Source organism: Chinchilla lanigera, unplaced genomic scaffold, assembly GCF_000276665.1.
Source record: "Chinchilla lanigera isolate Chin_1 unplaced genomic scaffold, ChiLan1.0 scaffold00202, whole genome shotgun sequence".
In the NCBI taxonomy this organism is placed as follows: domain Eukaryota; kingdom Metazoa; phylum Chordata; class Mammalia; order Rodentia; family Chinchillidae; genus Chinchilla; species Chinchilla lanigera.
The window spans coordinates 155545-169356 of NW_004955603.1; the positions used below are offsets into that span (position 1 = coordinate 155545).

The 13812-nt window shown below is 37.6% G+C and overlaps 1 protein-coding gene across 1 annotated transcript; it reads right to left on the minus strand.

Annotated features, from left to right (window-relative positions):
- Positions 1-9951: 9951 nt before the first annotated feature.
- Positions 9952-10851, minus strand: LOC102006850 (vomeronasal type-1 receptor 2-like). Its single transcript, XM_005414836.1, has one exon. The coding sequence runs from the start codon at positions 10849-10851 to the stop codon at positions 9952-9954; it is 900 nt and encodes a 299-aa protein (XP_005414893.1).
- Positions 10852-13812: the final 2961 nt, after the last annotated feature.

The window sequence follows — 13812 nt, forward strand, 5'->3', positions numbered from 1 at the left end:
TACCATTCATTCCTCAATTTCAGAGAACATGAACTCAGCATTTTGGACATCTAGCAGGTTGGGAGTTTCATCCCCCTACATCACTTGGAGGTCTTACACTAAGATGATTGGACACAGGTAAGAGTTTTTTGTTTCATAGGTTCTGAATTGTCACTGCATAGGTAATCAAAATTTTAGAATCAAAGCTTTTATGATGTTAGGTCTTTTCCCATTGTTTATAATTGGTCATGCTTTATATGAATTTAGTTTGACAATGTGGGAAGTTTATATGGTCATAATGCTTCTTCAATGGGAGATTTATTCTGGTTTTGTGTATGTTGCATTTGAACTTAGTTGCTGAATTGACTAGTGCTCTTTATTTTACCTTTTTGATTTATTTGGCTCCTGTGACTTATTATCTTAGACATCAGCATTTGGAAAATGTAATGTTAGAGCATCTCCTAATGGGCTTTGGTATAAAGTTCTATAAGATGGGTCTTCTCATCAAGATCTATCTATACTTAGAAAGTACACATACCTATCTACAAAATCACAGGTCTCCATCTACCAAATAAAAGACACTAGTTCACTGGCCATTTAAAGACTTGGAGGACAGGTTTCACTGAGACAGACTGGGTCTGGTCCTCCTTTACACTGTAGAGGAAATTTCAAGCCTGTTCTGTTCCAATCTCCTTTCTGTTCTGATCTTCTGTTGGTGAGGAGGCAATCTTGGCTCTTGAGAGTCCCTATTCTCACTTTCCAGGCTAAGAAAGAGCACTCAGGGGCAAATTGTCTCTATAACTCACCATGAACATGAGAGGAGATGACTTCATTTCTGTGGTCTTACTTGTAATCCTTTCCTGCCATGTTGTACTTTCCTTTCTTTGGACGCAGGTAAGACCAGAGAGAAAGAACTCTAAACTCTTCCCAACTTTTCCTCTTATCCAACAACTAAGTGAAGCCCATAGAAAACGAGCATTTGCTAATCCTGAAGATTTGGAAGTAATCTTAGATGAGGAACACATACCCCATCTCTAGATCGGTTGAGATATCAGAATTTGCCCATCCAGATGAACACACATAAAATCCATGTTCCAGCTTACTGTTCTGGGCAGGTCTCCCTCAGGAGATTAAACCTAAGACACAATGGAAAGAACTGACTTCGATGTGAAACCAGAAGGAGCTAATTCCAAAGTATCCCCCATTTGTGGGGCAAAAACACATTTAGCCTAAGCGGGGATCTACAACCTTTCCTCTGTTCCTCCTAGGTCTAATTCTTATAAGTATGCATGGGAGAAAATACTTTGACAATAAGAAGGTGTGGACTTATAAAATCCTAGGTAGTGATCTTGTTCAGGCATTTATGTATTCCTTCTAGAACTTTGACAATCAGTGGTTACTCTGCCACCTACTTAAACATTCTTAGAGCAGCTACCACTCTTAACACAGATGACAGGTTTCCCAGTATCCTTTTTGGTGAACCCTCACTGAAGCCAATGGGCATTGGATGTTGACCAAACAGATAACTAGATTCTTTTCTGGAGACCAATCTCTGTTTTCTGGACCAATAGAAACACAACAACTGAGTTGTCATGGTCATAGCTGCTCTCTGGCAGGTACCAAAATGTTCTTCAGTGGAAACTGGCTCTTGATCACAGAAAATTTCCACTTAGCTATCGTATTTTTGTCTATTTACTATTAAGTCAGAAACCCCAATTTTTCTCCAACTTGTTGGGAGTTAATTTTAAAATCACCTTGTCCTTAGACCACCCAACTCTGTATGAATCAGGTTGAGGCTGATTGCAGCGATGTCTGCCTTTCTTGGAGGAAACCAATTATCAAGGGAATGATTTTACATTTGTGTCTTACATATGCTAAGAGTTAAGGAAGATATTTTAGTCTTTTCTCTCTTGTGTACGTATAAGACAAATAAATTTGCCTTTACTAACTTGAAATGTGAATGCTAGATGATAAATATAAGTTTAACTTCTAAACTTCAAAGATGTGAATATTTAAATAAAGCATACCCTTGTCCTAACACTAGCAAAGTTGTCTAGGTGGTTAGATGGATAACACAAGTGTCTCAGAAACTTCTTTGCCCTAGGGCATGGGGCTAAATTTTGCCAGTCAATTGTTGCTTCTATCTCTAGATGTAATCTCTTTCTCAGCCTGAGAAGTACTCTACTTCCAACTCACTTTTCAGTACATGTCCTGTTTCAAAGAACAAAAGCTATTGTTTATTACAAAGTTATGCTTCCTTCTTTAAGACATTATTGTCATATTTTTGAACATTTGTAACTTCTGTTTGTAAGTGTCCTACAGGAATAAGTTCACCAGCTCCCTGGGAAGATGGAATTGTTCTCCAATTCAAGGGTGGATAGGTTGGTTGAATTTTGCCTACCACTCTCTCTCTAGATGCTATCCACCTGCCCTGGAGTGGAATTTACTTCATGGATGCCATGAGGGTATAAATAGAAATCAAATTAAAGGGGACACCTAATTGCTTTTTGCATTTCAGACATGGGGCCTTAATGTCAAAGTCTCTTCTCCTTTTGAATGCATTCTGAATCACTGGAAAATGATTGACCCCTACATGTTGAAAAGAGCCATTTAATATTTTTCTGCACACGTGCATGGCCTACCTACCTCTAGAGCTAGAATAGAATGTACAGGGAAATACTAATTATGATGCTATTTTACAACTAGAATCATACCGTAAAAAATTGGGAGAATGATCAGAATTGCCTTACATTCAACCTTTCTTTACATTAAGAAGTAATTCTCATTTTTGCTCAAAATATAATTATAATCTATATGAGACTATACATGTTCATGTGTCTTTCTCTCAATGAAAACATATGTCCATAGTTCCTGATTCAATAGAAGTATGACAAATCATACTTAAAGACATGTTTATTACCCAGTCAGCCCCAGATATTAAGAAAAAGTTACAAAAGTTAGCTTTTGCTCTGGATAGCTCACTTGATATTTTAGTAAAAACTGCCTCCTTAGTATTTTATAATTGAGACAGGGAGGAAACCAAGGAGAGAAATCAAAGAGAGCAAAAAGTGGCTGCCTTTCTTTCAGCCTTAAAAAATACAGAAACTAAGTCTGAGTTTTGAGGTTACAAGAATAATTCAGTGACTTCCAACATCACTTCTACCCCTACCAAATGGCAGGTCACCTTTAGAGGCACTGCCTCAAGAGGACACTCATGCCCTGCTCTCACTGAAACTGTAGCCACTGGCAGTGAGGCTGCACTCTGAGGCAGAGGGGCCAGAGCTTAGACTTATCTTCCCATTTGGTCTAGCAAGACTACAGGGTCCAGGGGCACTCTGCCTCCTCCCTCTGGCCAGGTTGTTATCTCCACCTGTCATCTCCAAAAAGGAGCCCTGAGTAATCATGACTAGTGGAAACAGTCCAGCCTATTGTTGGGCATTGGCACATGTCTCTTTGTTCTTCTTTTCAATGCTAGTCTTCCTTCCAGCCATCTACCTCAATAAAAAGTCACGAGATAAAAGGTAACTTACTTCAGCTATAACTGGGACCACTTTCATTTCACCAATTCATTTTATTTATACTTAAAATCCCAGGTACCATCCTGGGGAGAGAGTTTTCCATGGTTTTAGTCAAAGTTTACAAGGGAAACAATACAGGGCAGATAATTTATAGGATTATTTTGTGATAATTACTCAAAAAGTCATATACTAAGACAGTGCAAGAAATCTTCCCACACTCAAAAGACACAAAGAATCCCTCTGAGGACCTGGATCCCATGGCAATGTCCTGCACGAGTCCAGCTGAAGATCTAGAGCCCATAACAATGGCTCCTATGAGCCCAATTGGAGGCCAAGCGCACGTGATAATGTCTCATGCAGGCCTGTTTCATGGATCTGTGCTGGGAAGGCCCAGAGTGAGTTGATGGAGGATAGAAAGGCTGTGCCCACTGGATGAAGGATCTGTGCTAGCAGGCTGAGAGAGCTTTTCTGGAGGTTGGAAATGACACCCAAAGTAAGAACCAGAGCTCTCTCAAAAAGTACCACAGCCATCCTCATCAACAACGGAGCCACAAGCTCCTCAAATGATGAAAACAGCTGAATCAATATCAGGAAACCCAGTAGAAGCCTCTCCAGTGTGTTTCACTGGTATGATCATTTGGTTTCTATCTTTATCCATTCCCTAGTGTTAGAGAATGTCGTTCAATACATTGAGGACTTAACTTTCTCTGCAGGCCTTATACGACACCATGGATGATCTCTCTCTCTCTCCGGAGTGAAGAATTAAAATTAATGAAGCAAGCTGTCCTCCAGTCCATTAATTTCTGCTCTGATATTTATAATTTCTTCCCTCATATGAGCTGTTGGCTTAGTCTGTTCTACTTTTTCTACAAGTCTGAAGTTCAGCATTAAGTTGTTTATTTTTGCTGGCTCTATTTTCCTGATGTGGGGATTCACGGCTATAAATTTCCCTCATAGGACAGCTTTCATTTTGTCACATAAGTATCAGTGTGTTGTATTGTCATTGTCATTTAATTGTAGAAATTGTGTAATTTCTTCTTTAATTTCATCTATGACCCATTGATTGTTCAGGAGGGGGCTGTTTAATTTCCATGTGTCTATGAAGTTCTTGCCATATGGTATACATTTCTTTCATATGTTGAGCATTCATGACTTCCACAAAGAGGCTAGACACCCTGTTGATGCTTATATAACTATAGAGGTTAATATAAACATGCAGTTTTAATTAGAGAGGAGAAAACTATGTATGACATGTTTATGAAATAAAAACAAATATCTAGTAACAGAAGAGAAAATGAAAGTATTATATTATTTTAAGGTCTAAAATTCTTAAGTTGTTTAGAAAAGAAACCCAAGTACCCATTCCCTTGAGAAACTGTTATACTCTGGTTTCTCTTATACTCTGGTTTCTCTTCAGATCGTATAAATCTTTTGCTTTTTAAAAATTTGAACAGAAGTTTCTTGTAGTATCCAAGACTTCATATCCATCTCCTGGACAAATAGAAGGGACAGCTTGGCTAATTTAAAACACATTCTAGCTGGGCATAGTGGTGCATGCCTGTAATCCTAGTACTTAGGAGGCTGAGACAGGAGGATTATTGTGAGTTTAAGACAAGCTTGGGCTACAAAGTGAGCTCAAGGCCAGCGTGAACTGCATAGAGAAACCCCTGTCTCAAAAACACAAAATGAAGTAAAATAAAATAAAATACAATACATTCTAAAATATTAAACAGAAACTGAGAAAATTGTGAGTGAATATAAATTGCTGCATTTTGTAGATAAAAGCACATCCTGGCAGTTAATGGTAAAACAAGAAGACAAAATAAACATTGGGAATATAAATGATAGTTTCAATATAATAGTAAATAGAAATGGTTCCAGCTTCTATATTGTAAAATATTAATGAAAATTCAAATACATATTTCCAAAAATGAATCCACAATGACAAACACAAATTTTGTGAATGAATTTGTGAGAATAGATACATTCATCTGTTAAAGTTACATTCTCACCTGGGGGTTTTCAAGAGTTTTAGGCCCTACAGGAAGTGAGTTGCATGAATGTATTCTAAAGTAGCCCAAGAAACATTAATTGTAGTCTAGGCACATAACACATAAAATAATTCATTGAAACTTTTATGGACATCTTTTAGTTCTGTAATCTGATTGTCAAACAAGAGTGCTTGGGGAGTATGTTATTTAATTTCCATGCATAGTTATATGGATTGTGGATTTTAAAAACTGCACTAGGTGTCTTCTGTCCATGTTAGGCAAAAAATAAATTTTTGATCTTTTATATATTTTAGAGCCTTGTTTTTAGGTCTTATATGTTATCTATTGAGGGGAGTAGCCCTCAAGGTATTTGTAAGTTTGTGTGCCTACTGTTGTGGGGAATGCTCCACTGACGCCAGTAAGGACAAATTGGTTTAATGTGTGGCTAACACCCTTTTTTTAAATTAATGTTCCTTGTCTTTCTAACATCCGTTATTAAGTTAATAAAGCCTCGCAGAGTTGCTGTGCCTTGGGCCCATTTCCTGTCTCAGTGTGGCCATAGTTTCTTCAGATATTGAGAACAATAAGAAGAAGTATCCGGAAGAAGGGCAGTGGCCCTCAGGCATGAGACATAAGGCGTAGCATGGTGACCACACACAATATCCCACATGAGAAGTGGATGCAAAGTTGGTCCCCAGAAGTCATTGAAGTCACGCCTGCCTTGGCTATCACCTGCTCACTGCATTTGCAAGGAAACATATGAACCTTTTCCATGAGGGAGCAGGTGTCTTTTCTGAGTTTAGCAAAAGACACAAGGCTGGCTACAGAATTCAATATTGATTACAATTACTACAATTCATTTTCCCCATAGTTGATCTCTAAGCAACCCTACTAAACCATTAATTGCATGTGTACTTACACAATAATTACACCAACTTGCATTGATTATGGCTACAATTCTGCACTCATTATAAAAACAAAATCTCTGTGTTAAACACAACTCTTTGTTCAGTAATAGATTCTCATGATTTCAGTTAAATTTTCTTACACAAGACAGGGAGAGTAATTGCCACCTGCTTAAAAAATGGATTCATCCACCAAAAGAGTGAAAAAACCCACAATGTGGGAAAAATGTTTTCCAGCTGTTCCTCAGACAAAGGATTACTATCAAGAGTGAGTAAAGAACTAAAAATAATCAAACCTCCCAAATTTAAAGACCCAATCAAAAGATGGGCATCTGAGATGAAGACACACTTCTCAGATGAAGAACTACAAACAGCTAATACCTATATGAAAAACTACTAAACATCACTGGCCATTCAAGAGATGCAAATTAAAACAATACTGAGATTTCATCTCACCCCTGAAAGAATGGCTGTTATCAAGAAATCAACCAATTACAAGTACTGGAGGGGATTTGGGGAAAAAGGAGCTTCAACACTGTTCGTTGGAATGTACACTGGTAGGACCATTGTGGAAATCAGTGTGTAATTTCTTCCAAAAACTGGGATTGGAGGTCCCATCTCACCCAGCTATATTCCCCTTTTGGGTATCTTCCCAGAAGAATTAAAAACATTGTGCCACAGTGATGTATATGCACCCATGTTTATAACTGCAGAATTCGTAATAGCTAGATCTTGGAAACAACACAAATGTTGTTTGAATAAAAATGATGTGGTCTTTTTATACAGTGGAGTATTACTCAGCCATAAAGAAGGATAAACTGAAGAATTTTAAGGTAAACAAATGTGCAAGCATGACAGTGACCCTCTCCCTGTCTCTTCTATTCTATCCAGGCTACCCACCCCACCCTTAAGGGAGGTAAAACTCACACCATTGTTGAGCCTGCTCATTATCAACAGGTAGAACTACTCCAAACCATTCAATGAGTTAAACTAGTAATCACACACCCTTGATATCATCATCACACACTTAATCTCAGCATCACAAACTCTAGATTCAGCCACCTCAGAAAAACCCCACCTATGACCACATGGTGTTTTGAGGATACATCTGGACAAAAGCCATAACAATGGTGATAACTACTAAAGAATAAGTGATGTTCTGCTCCTTATCCAGGTAGTAAAGATTCTGCTCACTGGAGTCACCTCACTTGAGGAGAAAAAAATGTCAAAGAACCTGCAAGTTTCTTTCAGAGATGCCCATGATCACCAGACTTGGACCACTAAAGAGAAACTACAGACATGGTGAATGAATTAGTGAGTTGAAAGTGACTTCAAGGTGTGCAGGGAAGGAAGGACTCGGAGACTTTGGACTCAGGAGAGGATTTCAGGGTCAGATTGTTTCCTTGAATGGTTGATGTGCTCTTTATCAGTAAAAAAATAAAAGCCTTAAAATCACTGGTGCAGTCTATGAATATCACTTAGAACATTGAGTAGTGACAGTAATCACCTCAGCAGGGATTCCCCAACCTTTCCATGATGAAGAGTAGAAGAGAATCCATAGTCTTTGTGAAGCATTTATTCCCCTCTTAGGCAGTCACACACAGAGGGAAAAGGACAATCCCGAGGACACAAAGGGTCAGCGCAGGAACACAGAGGAGCCAACAGAGTGCAGCAGACAGCACTCGTGTGGTGTTTGGGGTATTTACATTAGTGCTGCTGCTATGGGAAACTAGAGAGAATTTTCTCCCAAGTTAAACATGCCGCTGGAGATTGATCCAGCAATCCACACACTTGGTGTATTTCTAAAGGAACAAAAACATGTATCTTAGATAAATTTATTTTAATCTTTGTACCAGATAATTCACAAAAACAAACCCACAATCCACCCGAGTGTTCTTTGAAGGACAGTTGATAAGGAAAATATCTTGTACATGTACAACTGATTACTATCCAGCCTTAGAAGACGAGGAAACCCTATAGCAGATGTAGACAAAATAGATTTGAAAGGCATTTTTAAAAAGCAAACAAAGCAGACACAGAATTTTTAAAAAATCCTGGGTGATCTCACATGCATTTAGAATATACAGTTATCAAACCTATAAAAGTGGAGAGAATACTGGCTTCCAGAAGATGGAGAGTAAGACAAAACAGGAGGTTCTGACTGATGATGAGAAAGATATCCAATAAATTTTCTGAGGAATATTAATGGCAGATAATTAGAAACACCATATTGTGTAAGGAAAAGTTTGCCATGATGGTAGGTGTTATGTGCTATTACCACAAGGGGAACAAAACCACATAAAGGTGAACACAGGTCAAGAAGGAGCAGTTGGAGGTGATATGTAATTTTTGGCACAGATTTTGGAGTTTGAAAAGTTGTTTAATGCCAATCATGTGGTGATTACTCACTTAGGTGGAATCTTCGTATCAAGGGAGAGGAAAGGGGGCAGACATGGATGGAGCAGATGACTTACAATGTCTGAAGTGTCTGAATACAGAAATGGTTGGTAACACAGTTCACAAACCTGTGAGGATTTCAAGTAGTAGAAATGTAAAATCAAAGAAAATACACACACTCTATCAACATTAGTCACCAAAATAAAGATTTATTGAATTTCTCTTTGGTCCACAGGTCTAAATTGAGCTCCTCTACTCAAATTGACAAGATTACAGATAGTTTCCAGTTTGAATGGCATTGATGTTTTAAAGTACATCCAGTTAAGCACATTAAAGCATTCAGATTTTCAGTATTAGCCATGCCACAGTGAGGTAGTCAAAAGTTAACTGTTGTGTTCCAGAGTGCTTGTACGTGTCTGACATCTACATTTTGTTTGGCAGTGTGGATTGTGGAAACCAAGACAGTGTGTCAAGCAATGCTATCACCAAGCTATGTCTCAAAGCTTTGGACAAAACATTTTCATTAGAATAAGATCTTTTTAAAATAATAATAAACGTAGATAACTATCATAAACAATAATGAATTTTTAAACAATTGTTTCAAGAAAACATTCATGAGATCGCAATTATAGGACAAAAATACCCCACCAGGATCTAACATACAAAAATAAATGACAAGAATCCAAAACTGTAAATTGAGGGAGTTATAAACAAATGTATAAAAAGTTAAAACTGGCTTAAATATATAGTACTTTTTTATGTAAATATATTTTACTGACAAAAGTAAATAAAAATTTATAATTAATTGAGGTTGGTAAAGAAAAATATTCCACACAGAGAACAGAGAACCCACAATTATGGAGAAAAAACACAGACAGAGAGACATGCAGAAAAAAAGGAACTGAATAAAGAAATCAAGCAACTTCAAGTGGAAAACAAAATATTAGTCATAATATTAAAAACTATTTCCTTTGAATTTCTGTGAATTACTGTTCATTGTAAAAATATTTCTCGCTAGCCTTTTTACACCACCTACAGTGTTATTACCTTACTGTAGTAACACTGACTTATAATTGTGTGTTGATTTATGACTGATGATTGCATGCAATGTTGAAGACCTGAACAGACTACTTCGCATTTCTAATGAGATGAGACGAATGTTCACTTCTTCCACATGAGCCTGCATACAAGCTGTTCTCGAGTCATGAGAATAAATGGACTAATGGTCGGGAAACAAACGTGAATTAAGGCAGAAGTTTTAACCAGCCACCAAGCAGGTTTGCTATAAAAAGAGAACCAAACATTCATGATGGAAGTCAGTGCATATAAGGATACAAAGGTACAGACCAGCATGAGGATGCTTTGAGAAGCTCTTGTCTCAGGGGAAGATCTTGATGAGATGTGCCTGTGAATATGCTGAGTTCGCTGCTTGTGCCTGTACAGAATGAAAGCCATGGAGCCACTGCTCCAGATCATAAGTTTCAAACACAAAATGTCATGTGATAAGGTCAATGCCACGAAAATGGAGTTTTTGTCTTTGTCAGGACTCATAGCCGTGCAGTATTGATAATCTATAGTGTTTGTGATGTTTTTGTTGTTCCTTTTGTCACTCACAAGCATAGGAACTCTGATATTTAGCAGCATATGTAGGACCCAGCAAATGATGGGACAGGGCCCGATGCACTTTAGGGCTTTCACTTTCAGCTCTGCCCACCTGGAGCTCCTGGGGCTGATGGTGATGGCCTGGAAGACACTCAGCAGACAGGTGTTACTGAAAGACACACCCTTGCCCAGCATTTGAACATAGAAAACTAGTTTGCATCCCACATTATTAAGGAATTCTTCCATCCCAAGTGCTGCCATCGTCTCTGGGATTCCTCTGGAGAGAATGACCAAGAGGTTGGCCACTGACAAGTGCCTGAGAATGAAGTCTATGAATCTGGACCTGCATCCACTGAAATAAAGGCAGGTAGAATGCCAAAAATGGAAGAAATTTCCCAGGCTTCCAATGACAATGGGAAAAAGGAAGAGGATTACAAATTTCAGATCCATAGATGCCATTCTTCTATTGTGCAGTATTCATATCAACATTCCAAAATGTAGGATTCTGTATAGAAATGTATGTTTGGGAGAAAGATTTCGTATAAGCCAAATTAAAATTATGCATGTTTATATTACTTAAAATTTTATTACAACTACATAATTTGTGCTTTTAAATCTTAAATACATGCAGTTCTCCCTCCCTTAAACTCATTGTCTTTATTACACTGAAACTCCTTGCTGGCTCAGCATCCCTACCTTCCCTGCACAGTTGTGGACATCTAATCCTTCAAAAAAAAATCTGAAATACACCTTTCATTATATAACATTTTAAATATACGGATCACTGTGATCCATGCCTTACCAATTCTAACGCACTGAGTCCTCATAACACAATGGGTTAGGACCTAAACATGTCTGTCTTTAAGAAAAAACATGTTTACTAAAGAGAAGGCACGTGACTCTTAATGTCAAGATGTTTGCATGTGTCAGCCAGGGTTCAGTGACATTGTGCTTATTTCTGCATTGTGTCATCACAGGGTCAAAGTGATGATGATTTTAGAAGTCATACATATAATTTGTCATATTCGAAATATCCTTATACAAATCTTAGATGGTGATAATCCCCATTCTGTGTAAATGTTTTATTTATACCACAGAACCACTCCTAGGGCAATATTCATAAGCCTTTAAAATTAATGATGGATGAAGTAATCTCTTATAACTAATTTGAGTTGAATAAACATGTATCATTGTTATAATAGCAACAAAATATTTGCCAATATCCTTTAACATTGAAATTACATATAATATGGGGTTTATTCTCTTAGGTAATGCTTTATATATGAAATTGAATTCACGGACACTGAATTAATGTTAATTGGATAGCTTACTATTTTTCTAATTTAGAAAAGTAAATTGGTGCAATGTCATTTGACAAAGTGCATCATGTATGACAACTAGAATTTCACATGCATGGTGATGGCCTATGATGACATGTAATCACAAAATGACATAAAAGATTTTAAACCTGAGAAATGTAACAAGACACATTTGAATCAGAAACAACTTGACTTCCTTAATTTCTCTGCAGTTCATATGACTAAACTATTAAGTTAAATTTGTGTGAACTTTTTGGACAAAAGAAAAGTTGTTCAACATGGTCAATAGGATACAAATATTTTCAGAGATACCTAGAAACCATCTCCATTCATTACCTCAACCACAGTGAGAGAAAAATCATTATGAAACAGAAATTACCATCTGAACACAATGCTTATGCAGGAAAATGCTGGTTCAGCTTTCGCCAGCACGCTCATCATCATAAACAAGAACATTTACTGAAGCGAGAATGCAAGTTTTTCTGGGATTTCTTTATAGCAGTCAGAACATCAGACTGGGAAACTTAGGGATGTTCTAAATGAGGTGACATTACTACTTGAAGCAACTGTCACAACCATCCTCTATGCAGGTTATATGGAAGCATAGGGGGAGCAGTCAGAGGCTGGTGAGGAGTCTCAGACCCCCAGTCTCTGTCCACAGCTCAGCCTGAGCCTCAAGAATCATCCCTCTTCCCTGTGTGTCTCTGTCACCCCAGATGAACCACTTGCAGACATGACAACTCACACAAACATGAACCCTAGATCAGCTCATTCTCTAATAGCTTCTATTTCACAGACTAGATGAGAAAATACTCACCCAGCACCTACGTGCTTCTCAAGCAGCGGGCCAGTGTGATAGTCACAAAACTCCTGCTTGTGTGAAGGGAGGTGGCGAGACCCCTAGATATGGGTCATGGTTGGGTGATTTCAACTCCCTCTGAAATACAATTATCACTTCACCTGTAGTTTTCATGACAGTGCATGTTTAGGCAGTAGAGACCACTAAGAAACAAGAAACAAATAAGTCCTTTTCAGGTCCCAATTCCCAGAAACAATTAGAAATTTCTGTGGGCATCTCCATGCAGAGAGAATTTGAGTGCTTGGAGAATCCTTTCCTAACAGCTAGAGGAGCGCGGTCCCATAGGGTGCAAGGAGAAAAGTTTGGTGTCTGAAAGATGAAGAAAGCTCAGTGAAGCCTGTGTATTTTTCCCTATTGTAATTGATGCACAAATATACATACATATGAGTGTGTTTTCATAAGTGTATTGGCTTAAAATACATAAACATAGAAATTATATAGAATTATAGAATTATACACATAGGATATACTTGTATGTAGATGGATACATCTATGTGTATGTATATGGGATATATTTGTATGTAGATGAGAATAGTTAAATATGATCTTAGCATTTTTTTTAAGAATGCAACATTGTTAGTGGGTGTAATTACCATGGTTTAAAGTGTGTCCCTAGAACTTACTACTACCTACAAGGAGATGATGATTACTTCCCTGCATATCCTAGGCTCTTGTGACCCACGACCAACATTCTGCTTTACTGAGGGCACCTAATTTACATCCCACATACAGATGATCTCATGTAGTATTTGTTCATTTGTGCCTGAATAACTTCTCTCAATTTAAAATCTTCGCAGCTTATCTACTTTATTCACAATGAACTGTCCTCATTTCTGAGATGTAGTAGTCTTATTTTTGTTTGTTTGCTTGCTTATTATTTTAGAGAAAAAGGTAAAAATAAAATTTCATAAGAAAATAACAGGAGAATAAGGCTATTTAATGTATTGCATGTTGTTATCTATAAAATGGGGGCTCCAGGTACAAGATATGGGCATAAAAATTTCTCCAATCGATATTAACACAAACTTTCCTTTTCAATGATCTAAGAGACACTAATAGAACAACTGACTCGCACTTTTCTCTTTTCCCTACTGTCCTTTCCCTTTAAACTCATCTTACTTCATTTTTTCCCTTTGAACAATTTCTTCCCATTTCCCAATATATATAGTGTATTTGAGACCTCATTTACTTTTTCAGTTTCTCACACAAGGGAGACAGTATGGTGCCTACTCATGTGAGTCT